This window comes from Vipera berus (assembly GCF_964194415.1).
Source record: "Vipera berus genome assembly, chromosome: Z".
Taxonomy (NCBI): Eukaryota; Metazoa; Chordata; class Lepidosauria; order Squamata; family Viperidae; genus Vipera; species Vipera berus.
This window is the reverse complement of record NC_138205.1, coordinates 15,751,214-15,771,841: the sequence shown is the minus strand read 5'-3', so window position 1 is coordinate 15,771,841 and position 20,628 is coordinate 15,751,214. Positions and strand designations below refer to the sequence as shown.

Here is a 20,628-nt window from a genome sequence, read left to right as displayed (position 1 = left end):
ACGGGTGTGGCAAAATGACAACATAAGCAGCTTGGCAGAAGGCTGGGAGGGGCCGAACCATGTGTGCCCATTTATGACCATGTGACCTGTAAACACACACACACACTAAAAACCAATAGGTAAAAAGTCATGATGGGCAGGTGCTGGTAGCAAAGGGGAGGGTTACGTTTCTGACCTTTGCTTCTACACACCCATTAACTCCTACTCCTGCCCTTCACTGCCTTGCTTACCTACAGCATTCAAGATTCATGGCACCAGCAAATCAGGATTTCCAATCTACCTGATTTCACCTACCGACTTTTTCCAGGCTCTCTGCAGATGACCTAATCCCTACTTTTCTTGCTGAGAAAACCAGGAGCGCTTCTCATTCCAGAGCATCTGAGTGTCCCAGCTCCTGGTTGCTGCTCCTTGCTTTAATTTACCAACCTCAGAAATACTAACCACCTGCTTCCTCGTTGCCACATACCACAATGAGCTGCAACGTGCTCCTCTATGGGCTACCTGCCTTGGGAATCTACGCGCTGGCATCTCACTGTCTTCGGAAGAAGCCACATCTCCTTCACAAACCGCACAGGTTTCCCGTTCGATGCTTGCATGTCTCTCACAGGGGTGGTAAGTTGTGAGGTGTAAATTGGGTATTTTGATAGAGTGGCTTTGTGGGCAGCTAGAGGGAGGCTGGAGAGGCCAGCATGTCCACCTCAGCTGCAAGTCAAGGATGAATGAGGGAAGCAGGGAGAAAAGCAATAAGTCATGAGACTCCTGCCTCTGCTTCTCCTCTTGAGAAGTGGGCAGGTGGGATATTTGCATTTCTTCCTGCTCCGCGGTAGTCTCAAGACTTGTAAAGCCACATTCCTAAAGCCCAAAGCAGAACCTACCTTCCAAGGAGGTAGACTGCCCAAGATAAAGTTTCTTGGAATCTGATTTCCTCTTCAGGTGCTGGAGAGCAGATTGAGAACACTTTGGGCGCCTTTAAAAAGTGAGTAATGCAATCTCCACTCTACCTCAACTTGCCCTTCTTCTGCACTAATCCTGTCCTTCAACTTCTCTTGCCAATCTTTGCATCTTCCCAGTGCAGTGAGCCAGGGGACAAACCTGCTTGAACTGGATTGCCACATAACGAAAGATGGGGTTGTGGTTGTGTCCCATGATGAAAATCTGAAACGCCAGACAGGGCACAACATTGATATCAGCCTCACATACTATAAGGTGAGCGTTTCTAGATCCCTGGTCCCCCACGTGCTCTGGCTTTGGGTTGTTTATTCAGTTCCATTCTATGACAGATTTTAAGGCAAGATTTTAAGGCGACATATGTAATGTTCCCAGACTGTTTCCCATTATTAAGTCATTATTTATACACACATATATATATATATATATATATATATATATATATATATATATATATATATATATATATATATATATATATACACAATATATATATACACAATATATATATATATATATATATATATATATATATATATATATATATATATATATATATATATACAATATATATATATATATATATATATATATATATATATATATATATATATATATATATATATATATATATATATATATATATATATATATATATATATATATATATATATAAAGGGACACGGAGGCTCAGTGGGTTAGGATGCTGAGCTTGTCGATCAGAAGGTTGGCACTTTGGTGGGTCGAATCCCGAGTGCTGCGTAGCAGAGTGAGCACCTGTTACTCGTCCCAGCTTCTGCCAACCAAGCAGTTCAAAAGCACGTAAAAATGCAAGTAGAAAAATAGGGACCACTACGGTGGGAAGGTAACAGCGTTCCATGCACCTTTGGCATCTAGTCATGCCAGCCACATGACCACGGAGACGTCCTCGGACAAGTGCTGGCTCTTCGGCTTTGAAACGGAGATGAGCACCGGCCCCTAGAGTCGGAAACGACTAGCACGCATGTGCGGGGGAACCTTTACCTTTGTCTATCTATCTATCTATCTATCTATCTATCTATCTATCTATCTATCTATCTATCTATCTATCTATATAAGTGTTAACAATGGAGAGTGTTAATATATATCCCATTGAGCTATGTTGGGTAGAGTGTGTGTGATTCGCCCAAAGTCACCTCGTGAAATGTATGACTGGGAGAGGGCTTGTGTTTGGGTTGGGCACCATTGTAATGATATAATGATCCTTGACAAAACCACCATTGTGCCATCACAATGCAAGCTTCACCACTTTTGAGAGCACAACACGATATCACATAACGAAAGAGGTGAAGCTTGGGTCACGACAGAATAAGGCTGCATTTGGATGAAGGTGTTGATCTCCTACAAATGGATCTAGCTTGGACCTTATCACTCCTATTTCAGCATTCCAACCACTGCACCCCAAGGGCTTTACCCGTTTTCCAGAAACAAGATAACTTCCATATTACTCCCTTTGAACAATGGTTCTAGCTCTATGGGGAGAACCAAAGAGCTTCTCCCAAAACTTCTAGGAAGGCCTGCTCTCCATTCCCTCCTTTCAACACATATGGCAAATCTCTCTCAAAACCACTCTTACCACTCCTTACTCTCATTGGTTGTGTTCCCTAGGATTTGCCACACTATCTGTCTTCTCTGGAGGTGACATTTGCTCCAGGTGAGTAGGACTATGAGTTGCTTTGGGGGAAAATGCACTGTGGTAGAAAGCAAATCATCTGTTCTCTTTGTCCCTGAGAAAAATGCTCAGTTCTTTGTAGTAACCCTCAACCTACCCTTCCTAACAGGAAGCTTCTCCCATGGCACTGATCATCAGATTCCTCGTTTGGAAGAGGTTTTTGAGCAGTTCCCTTCAGTCCCGATTAACATTGAAATTAAAGAGGATAATGATGAGCTCATCCATCAGGTAAGAAACCCAACTGAGCTATTCAAATGTCTTTCCTGCCCAACATCTCCAGCACCATTTTGCATGGAGCACAGACCTTGGCCAATGTCCACCTTCCAGCCTCTACATCTCTCTTGCTTTTATACCTGTCAACATGAAGCTATGTTATTCACCAAAACAGTCTCTCCCATGCACAGAACCATATTCAACTTGAAAATCTCTTATCAATTAAGATACAGGACACTTTCTATTTTTCTAGCAGACAAAAATAACGTTAATAGTAGAGGTGTTCCTTGTGCGTCTAATCACACTTGGTCAATAAAAAAATATCCAACCCTACCCTACCCTACCCTACCCTACTCTATTCTATTCTATTATTTCTATTCTTATTTCTATTTCTATTGCTGTTCTCTCATTCCTGTAATTCAGTCACATTCCTAAGAATATATAGAACATCCAGGAAGATGTTGACCTCCCAGGTCTCATTCCACTTCTGCAGTTAACTCTTTCATCTGAGGCTGCTCAAATCTGTTGAGAAATTTGGATTCATCATTTTGAAGAAAAAAAAAGTTTGCTACAGGAATGAACTTTCCATGGGTTTTAAAACATATCTGGGATTTTACATAAAAATGGCAGCCATAGAGGAAAGGAAATAAGTAATCAAAGGCTTACATAGTGTCAAGAAATATTCACAACATTGAATTATGGAATCATAATTTAGAGCAGGAACTGGCAGTCTTCTCCTGAGAGATAACTAATTTTGTATAAGGCTTTCAGTTTTGCTAGGACCAGGAATATCACAGGCTGCCGGAGTCACCAAAACCAAAAGAACCACAATTTTTACGTCCTTTTGACCATATAACAACAGAGAGTCCTCAGTTTACAACCATTTGTTCTGAAGTTGTGAAGAAAAGTTATTTATGACCCGGTCCTTGCACTTACAGTCATTGTAGCATCCCCCTGATCAAAATTTGGACACTTGGCAACTGGCATGTATTTATGGTGGTTGCAGCGTCTGAGGGTCACTTCATCCCATTTGCAACCTTCTCAGATGGCTCCCAACAAACAGGGTCAATGGGGGAAGCCAGATTTGCTTAACGACTGCAGTGATTCACTTAATCATGGCAAAAAAGTTGTAAAATCGGGCACAACTCATTTAAAAATGGCTTATCAGTGGAAATTCTGGTCCCCATTGTGATTATAAGATGATGACTACCTGTATTTTATGGTACTATGAACTTTGAAGCTTTAGAGGCAGTAAAAGAATAAAGAGAGCTATAATTAGCCTATGGTCTTCAAGTTGTCATCCTTGTGCCGAGAGTACAGGTGGCCACAGTCCTGGCTAGCGGATTGGGAGCCCGACATACAGGTATGGTCCTTGACTTACAACAGCTCATTTAGTGACTGTTCAAAGTTACAACGGTACTGGGGAAAAGATGACTTGTCATTTTTCCCAGTTATGACAGTTGCAGCATTCCCACGGTGACGTGATTTACATTCGGATGCTTGACAACTGATTCATTCTTATGACAGATGCAGTATCTTGGGGTCGTGGGATCCCCTTTTGCGGCCTTCTGACCAGCAAAGTCAATGAGGAAGCCAGATCCGCTTAACTAATTTAACAACTGCAGTGGTTCACTTAACAAACACGGCCAGAAAAGTTGTAAAATGGGGCAAAACTCACTTAACAAATTTCTCACTTAGCAAATGAAATTTTGGGCTCCGTTGTGGTCGTACGTTGAGGACTACCTGTATTCATATCAGTGTTCACATCAAGGTGTTAGAAGAAGCTGAATGTCTGTAGAGCTCCACAATATAGTAGGAAAATGCGTAAGACTACCTTTGCCCAAATCAATGCCCAACAGAGAAACCCCGATTGGTGGCTTCAGACTCCCTTTTCACTCATCTGATTGGTGCTTCTGCAACTAAAAACTTGACATTCCTTCTAGAAATCCGTTATCTGAGTATGTGTTATTTTGCCTTCTTTCTGTGAACACAGGTAGCGCATCTTGTCCAGAAATACCATCGTTCCCACATCACCATCTGGGCCTCCATACAGGATCGAATACTTAAAAAATGCCACAAAGCTGTGCGTATAAAATGTCTTTTTCTCCAGTTTCACATTTTATGTTTACAAACACTTTTTTTGCTTAAAGCAGGGGTCTCCAAACTTGGCCTTTTTATGACTCGTGGACTTTAACTCCCAGAATTCCTCAGCATTGAAGTCCACGAGTCATAAAAGGGCCAAGTTTGAAGACCCCTGGCTTAAAGATTCAGGCTGCATAAAGATAATGTAAGTTTTTTTTTCCAATTCTTCAGACAGCAGTAAATAAAATATCCCTTAACAGAAGTCCTCCTCTACTTACAAGCATTCATTTAGTGACCCGGTTACCATGGTGCTGAAAAAAAGTCACTTACCTCACACTTACAAATGTTGCAGCATCTCCACTGTTACGAATTCAGGTGCTTGGCAACTGTCCTGTATTTATGACCGTTGCTGTGTCTCAAGAGTCATGAGAGCTTCTGACAAGCAAAGTCAACGGGGGGAAGCCAGACTCGCTTAACAAGTGTGTGATTCACTTATCAACCACAGCCGAAGAGTCATAAAATTAGGCACAACAACTCACTTAAGACCACCTTATGTAGCAGTGGGAAAGTTCCTGTCACAATTGTGGTTGTAAGTCGAGGATTACTTGTAACACATTAGAGCACGGGGGTCAAACTCGCCGTGTCACGTGGCATGTCGTGATGTATCGAGACTTTTTTTGCATTGCTGGAGCTGGGGTGGGCGTAGCCTCAGCACAATGCAACTGGCCCGTGGGTTGGCAGTTTGACACCCCTGCATTAGAGCATGGTTAAAAACTTCCCTCCCTTTCTCCTTTCTCTCCTTAAGCTTTCTTTGTAGACCAACATGTTACACCTGCTTTTTCCAATTCTGCATAAGCATCAGACAGCAGTTCCCTATATCCACCAAGCAAGATGGAAAGACTGTGTTAAGCAGTTGTGTTTGCCAAGTCAGGGCAAGAATTCCCTGGGGCATTTGGATACTCAGCGAGCTAGAAAACAAAGCAGTGGGATGAAGGGCAGAAACCTTCCTAGGACTTGAAGTGTAGGCATGACAAAATCCTCCCGCTGTCTAAAATAAAAATAAATGTTATTTATCCTCCAGAACAAAGACATGCCCTACATCTTCTCCAGGAAGAGAGTCATCGCCCTGCTTTGTCTCTGGTATCTTGGACTCCTGCCCTTCGTCCCTCTGAAGGAATCGTTCCTTGAATTCGTGCTGCCCTCGATCATAAACAGGTAACAGTCACTACAAGGGTGGGGGATTCAGGCAGAAAAATATACAGAGTTAGAAACTTGGTCATCTATCTACCGTAATGATCAGACTTTGGAAGTCGCGGGCCCTTCAAACAGAGCCGTGTGCCAGCTTTGGAGAAACACTTTCCTGGTATGCTAATTCTGAGAAAAGGGAGGGTTATTTTGTGTCCACATCACACAATGGCCTTTCTGCAGGACCAGTAGCTAAGCAGCATCCAAGAATTCTCAACCGAGGAGAGCAGAGAAGTAGGCAACCTTGGCTCTTTTATAACTCGTGGACTTCAACTCCCAGAATTCCTGAGCCAGCCATCCTGAGGGGAAAGGGAGAGGTTTCCAAGCTGAGCCATGCTGGCTCAGGAATTCTGGGAGTTGAAGTCCACGAGTCATAAAAGAGCCAAGGTTGCCTACCCCTGGTCTATCAGCTCCAGTGAGCCATGGCCAAGGCTGCCCTCTCAAACCCTTTGCTCTGGCTTTGCTTGCGTTTTGTATGAGACAACCTATCTCCAGCTGCTCCTGCTCATCTAATACAGCTAGTCCTCGACTTACAACAGTTCATTTAGTGACAGTTCGAAGTTAGAACGGCACTGAAAAATGTGACTTACGACCATTTTCACAATTACCACCTTTGCAGCAACCCCATGATCATGTGATCAAAATTCAGATGCTTGGCAACTGGTTCATAGTTATGACCGTTGCTGTGTCCCAAGGTCATGGGGTTGCCTTTTGTGACTTTCCAACAAGGAAGTCGGATTCATTTAATAACTGGATTACTAACTTATCAACTGCACTGAATCACTTAACAACTGTGGCAAGAAAGGTCGCAAAATGGGGCAAAACACACTTAACAAATGTCTCACTGAACCACACAAATTTTGGGGTCAGTTGAGGACTACCTGTACAATCTGATAAGGTTGACATGTGCCAGGTCCCATCCATTAATCAATGTCATCTGATGGGATCTGAGCCGTGTGCCTTTTCTATTGCTGTTCTATTGCTGTTCCTGTGGGACATCATTTTCCCAAGATCCAAATGGCCCTGCCTGTCGGTCTTCTGAAAGGCTAGGAAGACCAGCCTTTTCCCAGGCATTCAGTCAAGAGATATGGGGAGTCCTTCTGGATCAATTGCTTCTGTCTGCAAGCTGCCTCTATTTGATTATATTTTATTCTTTTGCCAGTTGTCATTTTATATGCTACTCTGAGCTATATGTCAATCAGTGACCATGGAGCATGTATTCATGAGCCGTTAATGGTCTAGTAGTTAAGGCACTAGGCATGAAAGCCTACTGGATGACTTTGGACTAATTGCCAGGAGGCTGTGAGTTCTAGTCCCGCCTTAGGCATAAAAGCTGGCTGGATGACTTTGAGCCAATCACCAGGAGATGATGAGTTCTAGTCCCACTGTAGGAATGAAAGCCAGCTGGGTGATTTTGGGAAAGTCAATCTCTCTCAATCCAACCCACCTCACAGGATTATTGTTGTGGGGAAAATTAGGGAGAGTAATTGGTATGTTCCCGACCTTCAGTTATTTATAAAAAATAATAAAAGATGGGAAACAAACAAAGAGTTTGTTTGATCTAAAGAAAAGATGGACTAGGGGTGACACAATAGCAGTATTCCAGTATTTAAGGGGCTGCCACAAAGAACGGTCAACCTATTCTCCAAAGCACCTGAAGGCAAGACAAGAAACAATGGATGGAAACTAATCAAGGAGAGAAGCAACCTGGAATTAAGGAGAAACTTCCTAACAGGGGGGACAATTAACCAGTGGAATGGCTTGCCTTCAGAAATTGTAGGTACTCCAATATTGGAGGTTTTTAAGAGACTGAACAGCCATTTGTCTCAAATTTATTTATTTATTTATTTATTAAATTTTTATACCGCCCTTCTCCCGAAGGACTCAGGGCGGTGTACAGGGCAATAAATATCAAAATATAAATACAAAAGTTAAAAAGAATTAAATAATTATGCCCAATATAATACAATAATTGAATCTCACCCGGAGGGCAACTGGCAGCCAATGCAGCTCGCGGAGCAGAGGTGTAACATGGGAGTATCGGGAGACCCCCAACACCACTCGCGCGGCTGCATTCTGTACCAGTTGAAGCCTCCAAGTGGTCCTCAAGGGCAGCCCCATGTAGAGAGCGTTGCAGTAGTCCAAACGAGAGGTCACGAGCGCATGAGTGACTGTACGCAAGGCATCCCAGTCTAGATAGGGCCGCAACTGGCGCACCAGGCGAACCTGGGCGAAGGCCCCCCCTAGTCACAGCTCCTATATGATCTTCTAAAAAGAGCTGTGAATCTAGAAGGACCCCCAAGTTGCGAGCCCGATCTATGGGGGGTAACTCACCCCCCATATTAAGAGATGGAATAATCTGCGTTTCCCGAGATGCCAACACACACAGCCACTCAGTCTTGTCAGGGTTGAGCTGAAGCCTGTTCCTCCCCATCCAGACCCGGACCGCCTCCAGGTCTTCTGTGTAAGGTCTTCTGCTTGAGCAGGGGGCTGGACTAGATGATCTCCAAGGTCCCTTCCAGAAATATGAATACAGTAGTACTCTTTTCCCCCTTCTCAGATAGCTTCTCCCCTTGCCACTTCTAGAACCAGTAAACATTTCACTGACCATCAACAGAAGGATGACAACTACGTAGGATCTTTTGCTTCAGAGGCAATTGCTGTGAAGCATAGCAAGAAAAGACTGGAATTTTTTTTTATAAGGCATAATGTTGACTCTTTGAGAAGCAGGAAGTATTAAAATGCAAAAAACACAAACCACCAAAGGAAATAACTCCCAAGGTTTCAAATGGAATTATTTGAATCTCCTTGAAGTTCCAATATCTAAAAGGAATTCTGAAGGAAAAATGATGGAGGCTGGTGTGGAGGAGAAGCGACTTAGCAAAATTGCAGGTGCCTCGGGTTGTCTTCTCCTCCCATCGGCGTCTTCCACCCAGCATCAACACAAAAGAGTTGCCAATAAATGCTGCAACCTTTGACACAGCTGTGGGAGGAGAATGGAGGAGATGCTCTTTTGCAGCTCTGCAGCCTCCAGCAAATAGTTCAGCAGCCAAACAAAAGACGGTGTTTTCCTTCAGGAGCAGAGAGTGCAAAAGGGAAGTATAGCAATGCAGCAACACAAAGTACAGTATAAAAAAAATTGCAAGAGCTCTACATGCAGCCATTAACAGGAAAAAAAAAGAAGAAATCAGAGGCAACTTAAGACAGAGCAGGCTTAAGAAAGAAATGTTAATGCATAGTAGTAATATTCTCGAGGACAGTATACACCAGGGGCTCCCAATCTTGGCAACTTTTAAGATGTGTGGACCTCAACTCCCAGAATTCCCCAGCCAGCTGCTGTATACAGGTAGAGCTCAACAGAAACCAGAAAGTTCATCATTAAGTGGTGCAGTAATTGCGTGAGATCTCACAAGAAAATACTCAATTCTACCTTCTTTTTTTTGCCATGGTGGTTAAGTGAATCACTGTGGTGGTTAAATAAGTCATCACATGACTGCAACTTGTGACCTTCCCTGCCAGCTTCCCCACTTGCATCTTGGAAGCTGGGATGGAAGGTCACAGACGTTGTCCTATGAGTGTCAAGCGTCCCAATCACAATCATGTGACTGACGGTGGGGATGGAGAGACGGTCGTAAGTGCAAGGGCAGCCCTAAGATGCTTTTTTCCCCCCAACTCAGTCGTAACTCTGAACAGTCACCAAATGAATGGTCATTAGTGGGATGGAACAATGTGTACCTGGAGCAGCAGAAAACCTTGGACCACACAAAGTTTTCCCAGAAAAAAAAGAGAGTGCAGTCTCTTAATCTGAGCATTTTTCTAAGAAAGCCAAAGTTTCGCAATAGTAGTGGAGAATATCTGTGGCTCGGGTGTAGGATGAGGGTGAAGGTTTTGGTTTTTTTTAATAATATATTTTATTAATTTTTTAACATGGTCACCTTAATAGCCGGTAAACAGTGTGTTGTCTGGGTTTACATTTAAAAAACGTTCGCTAACGATTGGTTTCTATCATCTATAATCCACAAAACAGCTTTACTTGATTTCCTCTTCTTCCCATAATGTTCTCTTTTACCAACCTTAACACAGTTCTTATTGTTTTGATAGATAACAATTGAATGTAAATTTTTTTCTAATATTTCCACAAATAATGATCACAATATAATATTTCTTTTCTATCTAGTCCAGACATGTCAAACACAAGGCCCGGGGGCCGGATCCGGCCCGCGAAATGGTTTCATGTGGCCCGCGAAGCCATCCTGGAAACAGTGAGGGAAGGGCCCCCACTGCCTTGGCCCTGGCCCAGAGACCCTCCTTCTGCCAGAGACCCTCAGATCTGTCCCACTCCTGCCCAGGCCCCCATAGGCACCCTTGATGCAAACGATATAGAGCTGGCCACGCCCACCCAGTAGGCCATACGCACTCTAGCCACGCCCACCCAGTAGGCCACGCCCACCCAGCCCCTTGAGGGCAACTGCAATGCTGATGCGGCCCTCAATGAAATTGAGTTTGACACCCCTGATCTAGTCATTCTGGTTGCCTCATCATAGATCCCGCTTACCGTTCTTGTTCACATTTGTTTTTCCCACAATAGTCAAGACATTCTTACTGGTTAAGATTTTCTCAAAGTTAATTACATTTAGATACTTGATTCTATTTTTTTCTCATGTAAACCATCCCATAACTTTTACCTTACTTAAGGAATAAATAAGAGGGGGGGGGGAAGAGGAAAAAAAGAACAAGAGTAAAGAGGGATAAAAAGATAGAATACTACTGAAAGCCCAAGGTTCCCCTAAGCTAATACATATTTCCAAAATTTTTCCATTCTTTTTTTTTTACCATAATTAAGAATGCATTTAATCTTTAAATATTGCATTTAATAAATCTAGTCATTCTGGCCTTTTAACTCTTATTCAAAACATATTTTCAATCCATTGTAATTTTCTTTAAATCAATCACACTTAAATATCTAAAATATGTCTAAAATATGAGGGTGAAGGTTTGTTTCCCGAGCTTCCCCTGAACGCCGCTGAAGAGGTTACCTAGCCTGGTAACAAAATGTTTGGAAACCCGCCCACAACCTGAGAGAATGAATCTTCACCCTCAAGGCCAAAAGTCCCACCTGTTTGTTCCTGCAGGTACACATTCCATCACATCAAGAGAGGACAAGCTGTATAGGAAATTGTAGCAAAACAATGTTGGCTTGTTTTTCATTCAATCTTATCTGATTCTCAGAGACTGCGGTTTTCTTGGCCAGGTTTTTCAGAAGTGGTTTGTCACTGACTCCTTCCTAGGGCTGAGAGAAAGCGACTGGCCCAAGGTCACCCAACTGGTTTTGTGCCTAAGGTGGGGCTAGAAATCCCAGTCTTCTGGTTTTGAGCCTAATGCCGTAACCACTATGCTAAACTGGCTCTCTTAGAATAATAACAGTATAAATGCTGCCATAAAGTAACAGTAATCGAGGAGCAATAATGTATTGCAATAGTCATTACCACAGGAATAGTATGGGGTTAACAATAAAATGAGGGACACAGTGGCTCAGGACGCTGAGCTTGTCGATCAGAAGATCGGCAGTTTGGCGGGTCGAATCCCGAGTGCCACGTAGCAGAGTGAGCACCTGTTACTCATCCCAGCTTCTGCCAACCTAGCAGTTCGAAAGCACGTAAAAATGCAAGTAGAAAAATAGGGACCACTACGGTGGGAAGGTAACAGCATCTCGTGCGCCTTTGGCGTCTAGTCCACGGAGACGTCCTTGGACATCCTCGGACAAATGCTGGCTCTTCGGCTTTGAAACAGAGATGAGCACCGGCCCCTAGAGTTGGAAATGACTAGCACACATGTGCAGGGGAACCTTTACCTTTACTAACAGTAGAATAGAATAGAGGAAGTACTCCTGTATCATTTTGTTTTTAGCAAATAAAACATCTCCCCCACTCTTATGGGAAGACATAAGAAAACCACCTGTCCAGGGTCCAATGATTCTGTGTCTCTCTTGGATCTGAATCCATCTAACTGGGTGCAGTTTAACAAAGAAACTTAATGCACAAGGCATTCAGTTACATCAGGTCTCACAGCTTGGGGCTTTCCCCCTATAATGTGACTAACGCCTAGGTTAATTGGACAGGATAAAGTTAAGCTGACCTTCCTCACATGTTCTCTTTCATGTTCTGTAGAAGTTTAGTTGTGAAGAAAAACAGGGCAGGTGTGTAAAAATTATTCTAAGAGTTTCTCCCGTCAACGACCAGATGCGTTTGTCGTATGTTTTGTAATTCATGGATTCTTGGGGGGGGGAGAAGTGTGGGATCCAATATTTTAGAGGAGGAACAGCAGGAAACCAGCAGTTGTCAGGAGCTTGTTAATTTTGCCACCTTTTTGTTTTGTTTAATCGTAGGACTTATTTTCCAGTGGAAAAGGGAAGACTTGGATCACTACTGGCAAAATTTACCACCAAGTGAGTGACACAGAGCTGTGGTTTTAATTGTTTCGTTGCTACTAAGTATTCCTTTCCTTCATCACCTTCTCTCCTTTCCCAGCAGGAGAGTTCTTAATGAAGCCCATAACCCAAGCCAGCTGTTTCCCTGCTAGAGACAATAAATTTCAGAAAAATAACCCCTCTCTCCCCAAGTGAGACTATGATTTTTCTCATATCTAGCTTTTTTCCCCTTTTTCTGCTGGGCTCTGCAATAGATAAAGTAGAGTGGTTACACCTAAACTTCTTGTATTGCTATTTCTTTCCTTTCCCAACAGGGTGGCAATGCATAAACAGCTGTTCAAACATCTGGAAGACAGAGGAATACAAGTATGTTGGGGAAGACTGAGAAATCAGAATTTTGGGTGGCAGCCTAGTCTCTACTTCTGGGGATGATCAGAATTATTATTTATTTATTCATTTATTATTAAAGTTATATGCCACTCATCTCACTATTAAGCAACTCTGGGTGGCTTACAATATTATAAACATTGATATAAGCAATTAAAACATCAAAAGAGCAAAACTTTGGGCATCAAAAGTTAAAATACTAAGTTAACAACAAAGCGAATAAAATGAAATGTGTACTCCGGGTGGAGTTGGGATCTTCTAATAGTCTACTAGCCACCTTGGAAATGAGACCACCTCCCATTGGGGCCCCAGGCCAGTTGGCAAAGTCAGGTTCTTTCGGAAGGCCAAGAGGGCGAGGGCAGATCTCACCTCAAGTGGCATGACGTTCCAAAGGGCAGGAGCCACAGCAAAAAGGCTTTCCCATTGGATCTCACCAGCTACAATTCCTTGGCCAACTGAATCCAGAGCCTCCCACTCCTGCCAAACTAAGTAGGGAGGGCCAATCCCATCAGGGTGAGACTGTTTTTCAGATAACCTGGACCGTGCCCTACACGGGGCTTTAAAGGTAATGACTAACACCTTGAATACCGGAAGCAAATCAGCAACCAAAGCAGTTCGTGTAGCAGTGGTGTAACATGGGCCACTCTAGGGACCCCTAAAACTGTTCGCGCTGCTGCATTTTGTGCCAGCTATAGCTCCCAAATGCTCTTCAAGGGTAGCTCCACATAGAGTGGATTGCAGTAGTCCAAGTGCAAGATGACCCCAGGGCCTCAGTGGCTGAGCCTGAATTAAAACCTGAGTTGGAACAATTGCCAAAAAAAAAATTGCTATTGACCTAGCTAATGGGTGTATGTTTTAGCTTCTGAGTACAGATAGTCCCTGACTTACAGCCATTTGTTTAGTGACCGCTCAAAGTTACAACAGCACTGAAAAAAGTGACTTATGACCGTTTTTCATACTTACAACCATTGCTGCATCCCTGTGGTCAGGTGAGCAAAATTCAGGCAACTGTAGTGTTCGTATTTATGACGGTTGCAGTGTCCTGGGGTTATATGATCACCTTCTGCGATCTGATAAGAAAGGGAACAAGATTCACTTAACAATTGTGTTACTAACTTAACAACTGCAGTGATTCACTTAACAACCATGGCAAGAAAGGTTGTAAAATGGGCAAAACTCACTTAACTGTCTTGCTTAGCCACAGAAATTTTGGGCTCAATTGCAGTCATAAGTCAAGGACTACTTCTACTCCATGTAGATCCATGAATGTGGTACATCCACAGAAATCTCCATGTCTTGCCTGATCATTTCTATATATATATATTTGAAGCTTGCATGCTAGAAGCCATTTTGAATTCTCAAACACAATCTTTTTTTCTCTCTAAGAAAAGCACATTTGTATTTTCACCAACGCTGTAAGAAAGGATGAGGAAGAACCAACTTCCCAGTTTTCCATAATCATTTTTACAGGAATGTTCATAATATAGTATCAAAATGTCAAACATGAGTTCCAGTCCTAAAAGCTTGGCTATCCTCTTTTAACAGAAGATTAAATTGTGGGAAATTCTAATAATGTGGAATTGCTAACCACGTTAAAGACTTCACCTTTCCAAACTCCAAGTTAGAGGCGTCCTACCTCTAACACCCTCTACACCAGTATCTTTTAAACTTGGCAACTTGTGTGTGGATTTCAACTCCCAAACTTGGCAACTTGTGTGCGGATTTCAACTCCCAGAATTCCCCAACCATTCTGGGAGTTGAAGTCCACCCATCTTAAAGTTGCCAAGTTTTAAAAAAACACCCCTCTACTCTTTTCTAGTTTCCCCTGTCTGTGACATAGGCTAATGCAACCATACTTCACAGGGTTTATTTCAGATAACCAATCACAAGACTTTTTCTGCAGCTTGTTGCTAAGGTAGGGATGGCAGCAGAAGCAAAGATTCTTCTTCTTCCCTTCAGTGACAAGATGCTTTGCACTTGGTCTGCTGGGGAAATGCTGGAGAAATAATTGTACATATAAATAATAGACTTTTACAAGGGAAATCTGGCTTCAGAGAGTTCTCTGAAGATTCTACATTATTACTATATAATATGGAATGGAATGGAATGGAATGGAATGGAATGGAATGGAATGGAATGGAATAGAATGGAATAGAATAGAATCTGGAAGGGACCTTGGAGGTCTTCTAGTCCAGCCCCCTGCTCAAGCAGGAGAACTTATGTTTATATATCCAGCCAGATGTTTAGACTGGATTTGGCAAGAACATAGGATAGGCAGATACAGGTAGTCCTTGAATTAGGACCACAATTGAGCCCAAAATTTCTGTTGTCAAGTAAGACATTTCTTAAGTGAGCTTTGCCCCATTTTACAATCTTACTTGCCAGTTATTTTTTTTATTAAAGAGTTTTACAGATACATTTTAAACATTGTTGTTGTTGTTAGCTGCGAAGTCGTGTCCGACCCATCGCGACCCCATGGACAACGTTCCTCCAGGCCTTTCTGTCCTCTACCATCTTCTGGAGTCCATCTAAGCTCACGCCTACTGCTTCAGTGACTCCATCCAGCCACCTCATTCTCTGTCGTCCCCTTCTTCTCTTGCCCTCAATCTTTCCCAGCATTAGGCTCTTCTCCAGTGAGTCCTTCCTTCTCATTAGGTGGCCAAAGTATTTTGAGTTTCAGCTTCAGGATCTGGTCTTTCTAAAGAGCAGTCAGGGTTGATCTCCTCTAGGACTGACCGGTTTGATCGCCTGGCAGACCAAGGGACTCGCAGGAGTCTTCTCCAGCACCAGAGCTCAAAGGCCTCAATTCTTTGGCGCTCAGACTGCAAGGCGATCAAACAAACATAAAAAACATAAAAAGCCATCCCCCCCCACCCAGTTCCCCCTCCCTCTCCCTGCCCCCCCCAGACTTCCCAGAGCATAATACAGGGTATTGACCCTAACAATCTTAAACTATAATATGCAAACTAACTATAATAACATTTTGAGTCCTATCGCACTTTAACTCTCCTTAAAAATAACTAAATAATAACAAATCTTCTAAATCTAATACTCATTCAAATGCTAAATGAAACTTTTTGGTCCCATATTTATTCTGGATATAATCAATCCATCTTCTCCATTCCAGAATATATCTTTGTTGTGAATGGTCTTTCAAATATGCTGACATTTTCGCCATTTCTGCCAGGTTCGAAACTTTTAAAGTCCATTCTTCTATAGTAGGCAAATCCTCCTTCTTCCAATATTGCGCTACCAAAAGTCTTGCTGCCGTTATTAAATACAGCATCAATTTAGTTTCTATAGCAGTACAGTCTATAGTAATACCCAGCAAAAATAATTGTGGAGAAAATTTTATCTTTTTCTTAAAATATCTTCTGCATATTCCACCAAATTTTAATCCAAAAAGCTTTAACTTTTTTACAAGTCCACCATATATGTTAATACGTTGCATCATCACAACCACACCTCCAGCATTTAGGCTGATAATTTGAATACATAGATGCCAGTTTCTTAGGATCTAAATGCCATCTATAAAACATCTTATAAAAATTCTCTCTTAAATTTTGTGCCTGTGTAAATTTTACATTTCTGACCCATATTGTTTCCCAAGTATCCATCATTATTGGTTCTTGAATATTCTGAGCCCATTTTATCATACAATCTTTAACAAGTTCCGTTTCTGAATCTAATTCTATCAATGCATTATATATCCTTCTTATATGTGCAGGATTTGATCTCTAATTTGTTTAATCAAGTTTTCATCTACTATAGAAATACCAATTTTCTGATCCTGTTTCCATCTAGCTTGTAACTGCCCATACTGAAACCAAGTTTGTACTATCTTTTCTTCTTTTAAAATATTAAATGACTTTAATTGCCACATATTTCTTTCCAATCTAAGAATTTCTTTATATTTATTTATTTATTAAATTTATTTATTTATTAAATTCTTATACCGCCCTTCTCCCGAAGGACTCAGGGCGGTGTACAGGGCAATAAATATCAAAAGTGTAAATACAAAAGTTAAAAAAGAGATTTAAAAAAATTAAATAATTATGCCCAAGAATACAATACTAAAAATGTGTTAAGAACTTATTTAAATCCAACCCCAAACCCATCAGACCAGGCCAGATTGTTCAAATAGATAAGTTTTTAAATCACGCCGGAAGGAGCACAGGTCGGGGGCCATCCGGAACTCAACCGGAAGGCGGTTCCACAGGTCTGGCGCGCCCACAGAGAACGCCCTCCCCCTGGGGGCCACCAATCGACATTCTTTGATCGGAGGCACCCTGAGGAGGCCCTCTCTGTGGGAGCGCACTGGACGGAGGGAAGTTGATGCCGGCAGCAGGTGCTGCCCTAGGTAATCCAGACCCATGCCATGTAGGGCTTTATATGTAGTCACATCATGCTTAAATCCCACATTTATATTTTCTATCGCATGTTTAGGTATTGCCCAAATTGGAATTTTAAGGTTCAACTTATAACGATATTTTTTCCAAACTCGCAACAGGGCATATCTTAATATATGTGTCTTAAAAACATTATCCACTTTTTTATCATACAATAAATAAGCATGCCAACCATATAACAAATCATATCCTTCAATATTCACTAATCTCTCTTGTGTTAAATTGAACCAATTACTAATTGATGATAATACCGCAGCTTCATACTATAATTTAAAATTTAATTTAAGACCACCTCTTTCACGTGCAACTTGCATTATCTTAAGTTTAACTCTCGGTCTCTTCCCTGCCCAAACAAATTTATTAATACCTCTCTGCCATTCCTCCAAATTTTAATCATTTTTAAGTATAGGTATCATTTGAAACAAAAATAAGAATTTAGGTAAAACATTCATTTTCACAGCTGCAATACTTCCCAATAAAGACAATTGCAATTTTTTCCAACTATCTAGTTCTTTTTGTATTTTTAACCATAACAATTCATAATTATTTTTATATAATTTCACATTTGAAGCTGAAAGATATACCCCCAAGTATTTGACCTTTTTAACTATTTCAAATCCTGTTAGTTTTCCTAAAACTTCCTTTTGTTCTTTGGTCATATTTTTAGACAATATTTTAGTTTTTTGCCTATTTACCTTAAATCCAGAGACTTCTCCATATTGTAAAATTATTTCCATTAAATCTATAACCGATTGAGTTGGTTGACCTAATGTAATAACCAAATCATCCGCAAACGCTTTCAATCTATAATCTTGATCTTTAATTTTAATTCCCTTTATTTTCTTTGATTCACGCATCTTAATCAACAATATTTCCAATGTTAAAACAAACAATGGCGACAACGGACAACCCTGTCTTGTACCCTTTTCAATTTTACAAGCTTCTGTTAAGCTACCATTAATTATTATTTGAGCTGTTTGTTTTTGATATATTGCCCTAATAGATTGTAAAAACTTACCACCAAACTCCATTTTCTCCAAAACCTTAAATAAAAATTGCCAATTCAATTGATCAAACGCTTTTTCAGCATCCAAAAAAATCAGCGCTGCAGGGACTTATTTCTTTCCAAATATTCTAATAAATTTACAATATGTCTCACATTATTTTTCATTTGCCTACCACTTATAAAACCTGTTTGATCAGAATAAATCATTTGCTGCATAACCCCCATTAATCTATTTGCTAAAATCTTTGAAAATATTTTATAATCATTATTTAAAAGCGATATAGGCCTATAATTTTTAAGTTGAACAAGATCTTGATCTTCCTTCGGAATCAAAGTTATAAATGCTGTTTTCCACGATGGAGGCTTGCCACAGTTATTAAGTAGATCATTGCAGTTGTTAAGTTAGTAACACGGTTGTAAAGTGAATCTGGCTTCCCCATTGACTTTGCTTGTCAGAAGCTCGCCAAAGGTGATCTCGTGACTCTGGGGCATTGCAACCGTCATAAATATGAGCCAGTTGCCAAGCGTCTGAATTTTGATCACATGACCATAGGGATGCTGCAATGGTCGTATGTGTGAAAAAACGGTCATAGGTCACTTTTCCACTGCCGTTGTAATTTCGGTCACTAAACGAACTGTTGTAAGTTTGAAGTCTATCTGTATTACAGTTGTTTGGTGGTGTTAAAAGCATCATCGCAGGATCTTCCAGGTAAAGCTGCCTCATGCAACTGACTGATGGTGATTTTTGTCAATATTGCTGGTGTTCCAAGAGTTGCTCCAGAAATTTTGGGATTGCAGCAAAGGCACCTCTTCTGCTCGGTACTGTCTTGGCTTTGGTCATTTTATTTCCCGTGTTTGCATTCTGGGATTGTATTTTCCCTTTTCCTCTTTTCTATTTAAGATTCTTCTGTGGGTTTTGAATGAAGAAAAAGACTTTGAGGAAGCCTTTAGCTATGGAGTCTCCGGAGTCATGTCTGACTACCCAACTCTTCTTCGGCATTACCTGGATGCTCACCCGCCACCACCTTCCCAGGCATAAATTGCTATGTTATCTTAGAATCACCATTGACATTTCTGGTGGGGAATGGAGAGAGAAAAAGAAGATGAATGTGAACGATCGGTATACCTGTGTATACTGTAATTTTGAAAAGAAAAAAAATAACAATTCTGTTACCGGTGTGGGGCATTTTCAGTAGCTGAGTAACATATTACGTACTGAAGCAAGGGACTGAAGATAATGCGAGGCTACTGTTTTGCTACAATCCTGCTTGTAGAACACTGACATTTTCATCATTCACCTCCTGGATAATCGGAACAAAAAGACAAAGGAGGAGGACAACTCTCTCATTAACGCTCAGCAAAACAAACAGAAATAAAAAAGCACTCGGTAAAGAATAATCAACTTTCTTTTTCTCCTGAGGGGAGTGCTTCCTTTGTAATAAACAGTGCTTTTTTTGTAAAAGAAAAAGGTGCCGGAACTCACACGTCGTACAACCCTCCTTGCCTATCCTACAAGGTTCCATCCAGAAAAGGTGCCGGAACTCCGTTCTGAGCAAAAAAAGCCCTGGTAATAAATAGGCCACAAGGTTAGTTTGGTGTAGTGCAAGTGGTCTTCAAACTTGGCCCTTTTATGACTTGCTGACTTCAGCTTCCAGAATTCCTCAGCCAGGCACGCTGGCTGAGGAATTCTGGGAGTTGAAGTCCGCAAGTCATAAAAGGGCCAAGTTTGAAGATCCCTGGTGTAAAAACAGAATTATAAAGACACTGAAAGCATTAAAGTTAAGGTGGCACAATGATGTGATTTTTTTTTGTCAAAATACTTTCCACAGATTTTTTTCCTAGAGCACAAATATGGAATCCGTGAGTCTCCAGATATTGTTGGATATTAATTCCCATCAGTTTAAGCCAGCAGGACCAATAATCAGAAACAATGGCAGCTATAGCTGCAAATCTTTTTAAACCAAGCTTAGATGGCATTATGTTAACCTCCACACATAGGTTTTACACTCATGGTACCAGTGCTCTTACTTTTACATTCCACAAATCTCATTTCCCAATCTAAGAGGTGAGCCAATCTCAGAATGGTAATAGAATTCACACCTGGCCAGAGACTTCCTCCGTATTATTTGGTAAGATGTTCCTTGGCTGAGCCCTAACACTGAAAAACCGGTTTTGCCAGCTAAGTCCCAATTCAAATTAA

The 20,628-nt window shown here is 41.4% G+C and overlaps 1 protein-coding gene across 1 annotated transcript; it reads left to right on the top strand.

The window, feature by feature from the left end:
• Positions 1 to 470: 470 nt before the first annotated feature.
• LOC308677898 (lysophospholipase D GDPD3-like) lies at positions 471 to 19,617 on the top strand (the record flags this gene model as incomplete). The annotated part of the gene is made up of 10 exons (XM_081344596.1): positions 471 to 612; positions 934 to 976; positions 1,071 to 1,206; positions 2,596 to 2,641; positions 2,769 to 2,887; positions 4,866 to 4,955; positions 6,036 to 6,169; positions 12,585 to 12,644; positions 12,941 to 12,992; positions 19,330 to 19,617. 10 exons carry the CDS (start codon positions 471 to 473, stop codon positions 19,465 to 19,467), a joined length of 960 nt encoding a protein of 319 aa, XP_081200722.1. The 3' UTR covers positions 19,468 to 19,617.
• Between the last annotated feature and the right edge of the window lie 1,011 nt (positions 19,618 to 20,628).